Genomic DNA, 10,294 nt, shown 5'->3' on the forward strand with positions numbered 1-10,294 from the left:
GAAAGTAGTACATAATAACACTGATTGAATAGGTTAGAATGTAAAGGGGCCCTGCTATGGCATAAAAAATGTACGTAATGTTTAATAATTGTCCTTCACTTCAGAGGTCAATGGTTTGACCTATCCTTCACTCGGTGATGGAGGATTATGGAGGGAAAGTCAGTGGTTCGAAGCGCATAAAGTCGCAAGTGAGGCTGGTTCATACACTCTTCTTGGCCGTAGACCTCTTCGGTAAATGGTAAAGGTTTTGATAACTAGTATGTATTACATTTAGATCCGAAACCTCTAATATACAACATAGTATTTGTATGCATATTCTTGTTTAATTGGAATCATGTAACGTTAGGTGTAGTTTGCACGTTGGTCGCTAGTCGACGCCCCTGCACCTAAAGTTTGAAGGGAAAAATATTATTCCTCTGATGTTAGGGTCTAACCGTTTAAGCCACCCTTTAGATTTGACGTTTGCGAAATCTGGTGACAAATTGATTTGCTCAGGAACTCACATAAAGCAAAGCTGAACAAAAGGATAATGTTAACGTTATATGTTCCTGTTGTGTAACGTTAATTGTCCTCATATAAACGTTACAGTACCTTCCTATAATTTCCTCCCAGTCATAACCCGAAGCTCGACTTTGAGACTATCGGCATGTCGAGATCATTTCGAAGACGACTTTGATTATTATTTTCATTATCCAATTCTTGACAACGCAGACTACACTCTACACTGACAACGCAGACTACACTACACTGTCTATTAGGTACAAAATTGCATGTAGAAAATGTCACTATATGCGCGCCAACAGTCACCACATCAGATAGACATACAACAATCTAGTAAAGTTACATTTATCTACTAGAAGTATATTTTCCATCTTTTTATGCCCCATAAGCAGGCAACTTTTTGCGACGCCAATTTCTAATGTCATCGAAGCGGTTCCATACCTTGTCCTTACGTGCACCCAATCGGTCATTTGAAGCTTTACATCTGTCATGCCAGCAGACCCAGACATTGCTTCCAACCACGCTTCAGACCTGTAACGTTAACGTTATATAATATGGCTCGGCCCTGATATGCTGGCATCGCTATAGAAGCGTAGTAGCCTTCTTTCGTTTCTAACGAATTAGACAACCTTTGATAATAAAACATATCTGTCCCTATGTATCTCAGTGTATACCAGTCGCTTGTTGTAGCCTGTAGGTATATATGTGCAAGAAAGGTATTCATTCGACCATCGATTCATCAACGTGCAGTTTAAAATGTGCTCAATCACCATTCATAATCGGCTTTCATGTGGCGATTCATATCAGTATTTTTTTTCCGGTCGATAGACCCTCAAAAACCTTGAGTCAGATTTACACGTCAACTTGGCATGCTTGATTATAGTTTATAGATAACGCGTCCTGAGCCTTGATTCTAAGATGCAGGGATGAGATACATTGCCTGTTGAATCAGCCGCTGCGAGCCCTTGACAACTGCGCAATGCTGTAACAGGTGGTTGCCACATGCTAGGGTAAGGTGAAGGTTCGCCGCCTTCACTGTGTACAACTCATGAAGCGCCCCAACAATCTACAAAGAGCTAACAGCGAAAACAACAAGGGCTAAGCGGATAAAGGCTTTGACAGAGTCTTTATGCAACTAAAACACATTTGGTGTGTGTGATGCTTTTGCCACTGCACATTGCGCACACCCTGTAAATATTTGCCGATCCGCCAGTTGGAAAGGCTTTTTGTTGAAAATCCACATCTTGGAAGTCGGAAGTGCAGACCAGACCCGCTATTGTGTCAGTATTCATCAGTTAGACATCTTTATTGATCGGAATTGCATGTCTGAGCTGTAACAGCTGGTGTAAACTGTCACTGAAATAAGGCGACGTTAGAGAAATCTTTGATGTAAAAGAAACAGGTAACCATTAAACCGGCGTCACACAGCATGAAAATGACTCACCTGATGAGCCTGCGAGCTCTATAGAACATTTTTCGTTGAAAGAGGGCCGATGTCCTCTCGATCAATGTGTATTTTTCAGGGATCGGTCGACGATCACATGTCAACGAGCTCCGCCTAATATAAATGAGTACATTTCCATGCAAATCATGCGCTCGACGCTCTGGTGGAGATTTTTTAAGTTCTGTGACATTCTGGGGAGCTAGGCCGAATGACACTGAGAGTTACTCTCCAGGTAGAGATTAGCCTGCGGCTGTTTTTTGACGTTTTTTAGTCGTTTTTATCGGGCTTTCTATTTTCTACTCTTTCTTGATGCCTCGCGGCCAGCCGGAGCCTAACCTCTGCTTGGAGAGTAGCTGAGAGTATGACGCCGGCTTCAAACAAGCAGATTTAATCAAGATTTGTCACACTATTAGTAAATCACAGATCAGCGAGAAGGGCAAGTAGCATAGCCAAATGTTTACAATCAAACCGTCTGTGGTGAACCGATCATATATATATTAAACATGTCAACTCATACTCATGTCTTTGGAAATTTGTGAAAGTATGCAGCAAAGACTGTTTTCTGGACGTATCCGAGGAGAATGCTTCATATGTGCGCCATCTGCAATGATCTATTTAAAATGTATTTAGAATGTATGTCGACGTCACAAGGAAGCTAGTCATGTTACATAAAGTTTTTTGAACCTGTAAGCAATCAGATATTCAGGCGGGCGATAATTTGGCAGAACACTTTAACGAGCGTAAGGTCCTTCTCAATACCACTTCATGGTAGGCAAGGACCATAACCGTCGGCACGTTTCAGCGCTTCCTTTCTCGTTTCGGCATCCTAAATTGAGCGATTCTCAGGCCACACGGCCTACTGACTGTGCGCGTTTCGGGTCGCGGGGCACTCCGTCCTCACAGCACCAGTCATGCCATTTGTCACCAAAAGTTACATTTCTTCATTTGAATCATATATAAGAGATATTTAGTATCTGGTTACGAGTACTTCGTGACAGGTTCGCGGATCAAACAAGCTACTATGATACAGATGGAGTATCATATGGGGTGAACATAAAATGTTAATGTTGTCCTTGTTTACTACTTGATTAAGTACATTACATGTATAATGTTTCTTGACAGGTGAGCTGCTCATCTTTCGGTACAGACAGGTAAAACCACTAGTCATGCATAGTTTGGAGGGGAGAAGTACTCAACAGGTTCAGAAGCACAACGGACAGGAAGTTGAATGCAACACTCAATGAACACAAAGTTTACGTTTACGAAGACCCCCTTCAAAGGAATATGTGATTATACTGTTACAATGCACATTTACGTAATATTGTAGTTGACCTACTATCATTGTAGCTATTTTAGCGGATAGGTAGAGTACAGGTACCTTGTATCTTTCATCATTGGTACTAGTAGTTGCAAACGTCTGTCCAGGTACTGCCACCTGTTATGGCTAGGGCACATTTCCAAACCGGGGCCCGACCGGACAGTTTCTGAAAAGACACCAAAATACACAAATCGTAAGGGGGAGAGTCGTTGGTATAAATTGTGTTTATTTCTAGTTATATATTTTTATTTTTCGTTTCCTAAAACATCCCAGTCGGGCCCCGGTTTGGAAATGTAACCCAAGCTTTAGACAGCGAGGCAATGACTATCTGGTAACTATATTTAGAAGACTATTGCTCTATTAACCCCACCCTTAGAAATACCAGGTTATCATACGATTTCTACTTCCCTCTTTTCACTGACCACATTCCCCTGGTACTGCACTTTCCGACTTCTCCAGTTGCAAGAAGACGGTTTGTTGTAGTTTCCAGATAACCTGTACTCATTGAACCAGTTTCGTGTTGTCAGTGCTGGACATGGTCTCAAAACAGTCCGGATCGGGCGATAAACACGGTTATGCCACTGTGGTTATATTGTCGATCAACAAGATACTAGTATGTACAGTAGTTGATGAAGATGTCTTCCTAGGAACCATCTCATGAACAATTTTCTCAACGCGTGGATTCGCTGAACATTTGTTACACTGTAAAATGATGCAGCATCATCATGGTATTGTTAAAAGGAACCTTGCTTGACCTTTAAAGTGCGAAACTGGAACAGAAAAAGCCACGCGATGACAAATGGGCAGCTAGAAGATTCAGACACACGAAGCTGCTGACCGGGGGGTGCATCCCAAGAATCGCACAATCAACACTGTCGCCACGTGAAACAAAGGACCGACGTCCTGGCGCGTGTTTGGACACGCATGGTGCTCCGTACCAGTATCAACGTAACGTTAATGGCACGACAGAATGACAACCTAAATGGACCGGGACTTAAGTTTCAAACGCTGTAGATGAGATGGCCTGATAGATGGCTAGTCATACGGACTTGTCCAACTCTTGCGCACGGGCTATGTAGGGCAGTTGTTAGAGGAGAATAGGTATTGATGGGTTAGGCCGGGCTTTCGGGTAAAGTTACAGGAAGCTATCCGTTGTCACCACTTAAATGTTTTGTTCGTGCGCAAATAGACAAGTGCTGTGTTCTGGGATATACAGTTGCTTACTAGGCCGGAAGGGTGTAGCCATTAGGTGTGGTGCCTTGTACTCGTAACTACCTTTATCACTCACACATCGACGCTACATCTTGGTCGGTGATGATTTACAACTACAAGCTTTACATAATGGCGCTGTACAATGAGACACCTGACCAAAGTGGTACACAACTCCAAACCAGTCCTGGGAATACGCCAAGATGTTAAAACTACCCTCACTGTCACTGACATCTCTTACAATGCTTTATTCTTCCTTCCTCATTTTCCAGCTCTTTCATCGTCATCGACATCAGCAGCAGCAGCGACAGCATCATCATCATCATCATCATCGCCTTCTTGTTATCTTCACCATTGTCAGTTTCATCATCCGAAGTCTTCCTCTCCATTGCCGCCATCAGAGCCATCTTCCACAACATTGCCTCATCATCATCATCACACCCACCTTCTCCCGTTGCCCCAACAACGGTGCCAACATTGTTACTACTAATCAAGAAGTAGGGTGCTCTTTACCCCAGCCTCCAAAGTCGCTTCCACATATCGCCACCTGTTATCTTTCCTGTGTGTCCTATTCCATAACATCAGCTAAAAGTTTCATCCTCGGAGTGATTGTTGACCTGATGACCGCCCAGCCGCTGCCTTCAAAGGAATCTTGCTATCAGATCAAGGTCTTCTTTCAAGTCGTCAACAGATCGTCCTCGCGAGATATGAAGAAAGTAACGCAGCGGATGTGGCAATAACGATGTCAAGCCGAAAGTTTTATGTTATTGCCAACAGACTGATTTTGAAGCCTGGTCAGCGTAACACAAACTCCTGCCGTCCTGGGCTTTGGAGCCGATGAGTAGGAGGGTCACGGCGGGGGCGAGGTAATCAGCCTAATCTGAACCCCATGTCCCTAATGAGACTCCTCGTCAAATTGAATCAAAGACGTGTAACAGGGCATGTATTTTAAACCTGTATTTACTTTTCTACGCGTCATTCTGGCCAGGAAGTTTCTCAGAGAAACAATCTTGGTGGGTGGCAGCTTCCCACCTTGCATGTGTGTCTGTCCGTTATATCATATATCCATGAGTCCATGATAAATAGAAAAGATCAGACAACGGTTCAAGGAGATTCTTCATAAAAAACTTAAAGAAAATGAGCGACTTCTGTGACTTTTAAATACTATGGCTGTAATACTGGTAAGGAATATGTGGAGCGTCAAGGTCGGTCAGGATCGTTTCTGTGAGTCTTTCTACGTTTCTCTCATGTCTCTAGTAGTGCCACACTTATCACTTTATAGTTATCATTTGTAAGGCCACACTGACTTAATATCATTGATTAATGTCACTTTCGCATGCGCGTCCCTTTGGCTATACCTTTCTATAAACAATTGCGATACCGATAATGTCGTTGGTACATTTCTAATATTGCAGTAAATGGAAACATATTAACATCGTAATTGCCAGCCAGATCATGTGGCTTTTTCTATTCTTGATCTCATCGCCATAACACGTTACATATAGATGGCGTGCTAATGAATAGAACTACAAATCTATCTCCTTATTTTCACATACAAACACCCATAATGCACGCAATAGCCACAACACAACCAACGGTGTCTGCTTCACTCAACAGCACTACCGGTGTCGGCTGACAAGTCTATAACCGACAGGACAAGACAGCAGGTCTAGAGTTACACTTCAGCTAACAAAACGTGGAGAGAGCAGTCATCGGATGACACTTTACATACAGCAGGTTACTCGGAAACTCTGTCCTCGACAAAATCATATTAACCAAAACCTATCATATTCGAAAGGAAATAAATTCTACAGACGACCCTCTTCCACTGTTTATGTGTATTCTCCACAGGGGGCAATGAGCAAGTCAGTAGCAAGGAATTTCATGGCCACTTTTTGATACGTAAGGGAAATTGGTGTGTACTGTGCCGACGCTGCAGATTCTTCCCGTGGGCTGTAGGTGTCGCTTCTAGTCAGCCTGGGCTTGATAGTCTTCTTTCTTTATTGAGGTCTGTTAGATTTCAGTCGATAGAGTAACTCTGTTTGAATAAAACTGATGTCCTCCACTACTACTAGCAGAATGTAAACTTATTTCTATGAGATAGTATTTCAGACTCTGCCGATATGTTTGTCAGGGAGGCTACATTCTGTAGGTGATGAACGGTGGGCATTGTGACATCTCTCCGCTGACCTGTGAACGTTGTTGTTTTTCCGAATTGACGACACCTAGTACCTTGTCTGTTGGATATGTCTCTTCTAATTAGATACCCTATAGGGTGAAAGTGAGCAGACACCAAGCACCCTCTGTGATGTAAGCTGCATATTAGAGCCCGCTGGAGTTCCTAGAATGGTGTCACTGACTTCTCCACATCTCGCCTTGACCACGTAACTACATCTTAGATTCATTCACTTCATTTAGCTGGCAATCTCAAAGATGTTCAGCAGCTGCGGTCAAGCAGAACGTTTCGCAACAGGAAATTCCATTTCTAATCCAATAATTAAGGATGCTTCGTCACAGGAAATAACCATGCAGATGTCCCAGCCTGTATGTAGCCACTACTAGTATTTCTCCCTTGTTCTGATAGGTAGCCTTACAATAACCACCCCATTTAAAATGAAGTAGAAGGGGCTTTTTCGGCTGGTATGTTTGGCTGGCGAAAAGGTCTGTCTACTAGAACTGAGTAGAAGTTCACAAAACTTCAAATGCAGTTTACTAGTACGCGGCAGAGGTGAAACAAGCTACATGTAGGTGGTATGATTTAGTTAGGAGCGCCTGGAAAGCCAGACTCGGTGAACCAGATCAGCAGAATGATTTGTGCACTACAGGAAAGTGCAGTACGAACTAGAGTTCGGCGACCTCATACCTCCATGAAAATTTAGAGCTTTCGTAAATTCCATGCAATTGACTAACACATTAACACAATTTATGCATGGTGTTGTTAATCATTGAATAACGTACACATGTCACAATTATAAAATTCCCATTATTAATCATAAAGTGGTTTTGTAATTTTTGCATAAATTATGCAAATAAGTTCTTCATTACCATATTTGGTATCTGCTTATATTCCACCTATCATAATTAACATGTGTTACATGTATTGAGGTCCAGTTATTGAAAACAATGGAACTATGCAATTTCCTCATTAATTATGCAAATAAAGTCCTCATTTGCATAACATGTATATCATTATGAACATCTTTGCCTAAGCTACCTGCATGCCTAAAATGCATGCAATCCGTCGTTCCTTTCTGCAGTTATCCTCTTTGGAGTGTCTTGACAAAAACACCCCTGCAGTTACACTATTAAATGTTAGGGGGCTGAAACTTGCCCCACTTGTTTATGGCGCTAAAAGCTATCTACCACCTAAATGTCAAGACCATAGCATGTCTGGAACAAGAGATACATTGAAAAAACTGCTATGATAGAATATTCTCATTAATTATGCAAATGTACTCCTATTTTGCATAATAAGTATCTTATCTTGTAAAACATTGTCTAAGGTACCTACATACCAAAAATGATGAAAATCCGTTGTTCCCTTCTTGAGTTATCCTCTTCAGAAGTTTTTGACAAAAATGCCCCTGCTATCCCAAAACTAGACGCTAGGGGGGCCCAAACTTATGTCATTTCTTCCTGAGCACAAGATCTATCTAATACTCAAAAACCGTGACCATAGCATGTTCAGAACACCGAGATAGCAAAACCGAAAGTTGCGCTGCAGTACCAAGGGGAGCCGCTAGGGGGCCCAAAATCTAATCATTTTCAGCTTTCATTACACACTACCAACACATTAAGTATGAAACCAATCCACCGAACCCTTCATGAGTTATGCTGACCACAAATATGCGGACACACAGACAGACACACACACACACAGACACACACACAGACACACCAAAAACTATACCTCCATTTTTTCATGGAGGTAAACACATGCTCGCAGCGGGTACACGTCGCCAGGTCCAAGCCTGAGATTTTCGTTGACAGGCTAGTCGATCAATGTCTTGTTGAGTCGATTTGGGGAGGAAATAGGGGTCACAGGGAGAGGTAGCCCGACTTCCTGATCTTGTGAGAGGTCTTGGCGGGAAAGAGCAGCAGACATCCAGAAAGTCTGGCTCTGCAGGGGGGCTGGGAAGACGGCTACCGGGGACAAGGTTCGGACGTATCTCTAGAGGGTAGTCTCAGAGTTTGAGTGTCGTCTGCAAATGAAAGCAAACTCCATGGTCCATAGTACAGAAGGGGAGTGGCAGGTAACGGCTCTAGTCTCTACCAGACTCACGCCTGGCCGAATATATCAGACCAAGTTAGGAATAAAAGCCTAGTAGGAGTTAATTATTCTCCAAGCAGAGGTTGGGTCGTTTTACCGGTAAAAAACCTGACCACTACTATATCTCCGCGCCCCAACCTCTGCTTGGAGAACGAGTTATTTGGCCTTGGAGTGTGGTCGGTCTGGTGCCAACTGCACTCCTAGATCATCTAACTACTCTGGAGTGTTTTCTGTCTTATTTGACCAATTTCGACTATTTTTCCAGCGATCTGCGGAGCCTGGTAGAGGCTATAACAGCTCGTCGAGGTGTCCATAAAAGGAGCATGTGGTCGTCCTTCCCTCACTGGTGCACAACGATTGTACAGGATCCCCAAGTAAATGAGAAATAAAAAAAAGTTTTCTACCTTTCAATTATGGATCTTTTAAAGCACGCCCTACAGCATTTGACCCAGGACCTACTCCTGTCGATCGGTAAAAGCACTCGGCGTCAAGAAATATTTGAATCTATCCTGCTGGCATGAGGAACTGGTCGTACCGTGTCCATCGCCGCTTCCTGAGTGACATTCACTGTCCGTCTGTCTGTTATATAGTCTGTGGTGGCCGAGAAAAAAGTGCACGCGTATTCTTGCTGTTAAAAACTACCATTTCGTAACTGATATAAACATAACGTTAGATATAAATGTTTGATTGACCTCATGTGATAGGCAAAATGCCCCACGTATCAAACTAACTATCCACTCTGAGCTGTCAGTGCCGTGCCTTATCCTTGTACCAGGGGAACATTACCTTTGGCGCTACCATGAATGGACAATCATCCTCCTAATCCCGTCTTGATCTGTTGTGGATTATGAACTGGTAGGGGCTCAGTGTACAATTTCCCAGACGTTATCTCTATTTTCTAAAGGCTTTTATGTGTCTTCTTTTGTCGTGCAACAAAGCCATGTTTACAACGACGATTATTTTCTGCAACCTTTCCATTTTCTGATATCTATCTTCCCTTTCATTTTTTATGTATTTTTTCTTCCTTCTATGCTTTTCCCCACACCCGCTGCCCGGTCCTGTGCCAGCCTGATTACCCCCGTGGCCCAGAGGCCCCAGACCTACACCTGTGTCTGGTAAGTTAAGTGGTAGAAGGCAGCAAATACTATTACCAACCGGATCAGCGCGCTTGTGGCGATTATGTGGATTTTCTAGTAAGACCACATCCACGCATGGTACATCTTAGTACAAAGCACTTGAAACTAGAACACCCCAGGAGACCCTAGGTATCAGGGACTGGACTCGGCCAGAGGAAAAGTAAGAAATCTATCGTCGAGTGTTGTTTTCTATTGTGTTAGAAAAGTGTGATATCCTTTTCTTTGAGCGAGTTGTACATTGTATATCAAACAGCATAAATGAAGAAAAAAAACTTTTACATTCTGTTGCCTTTGTCCTTTTTTGTGACTTCTATGTCTCAAGAAGGTTTTGGTGGGGAAAATTGAGCATCGATTATGAATATGTCTCTTATGTTGGCAAATCTTGCTTTTCCTACACACAGCATAAATATCTACCA

At 42.8% G+C, this 10,294-nt stretch overlaps 1 protein-coding gene across 1 annotated transcript; it reads left to right on the top strand.

Moving 5' to 3' along the window:
* Positions 1-131: 131 nt before the first annotated feature.
* On the top strand, positions 132-5,735 carry LOC118409898. The gene is made up of 2 exons (XM_035811274.1): positions 132-238; positions 4,745-5,735. Exons 1-2 carry the CDS (start codon positions 138-140, stop codon positions 4,971-4,973), a joined length of 330 nt encoding a protein of 109 aa, XP_035667167.1. The 5' UTR covers positions 132-137; the 3' UTR covers positions 4,974-5,735.
* The last annotated feature ends 4,559 nt before the right edge of the window (positions 5,736-10,294 follow it).

Source organism: Branchiostoma floridae, chromosome 1 (assembly GCF_000003815.2).
Source record: "Branchiostoma floridae strain S238N-H82 chromosome 1, Bfl_VNyyK, whole genome shotgun sequence".
Taxonomy (NCBI): Eukaryota; Metazoa; Chordata; class Leptocardii; order Amphioxiformes; family Branchiostomatidae; genus Branchiostoma; species Branchiostoma floridae.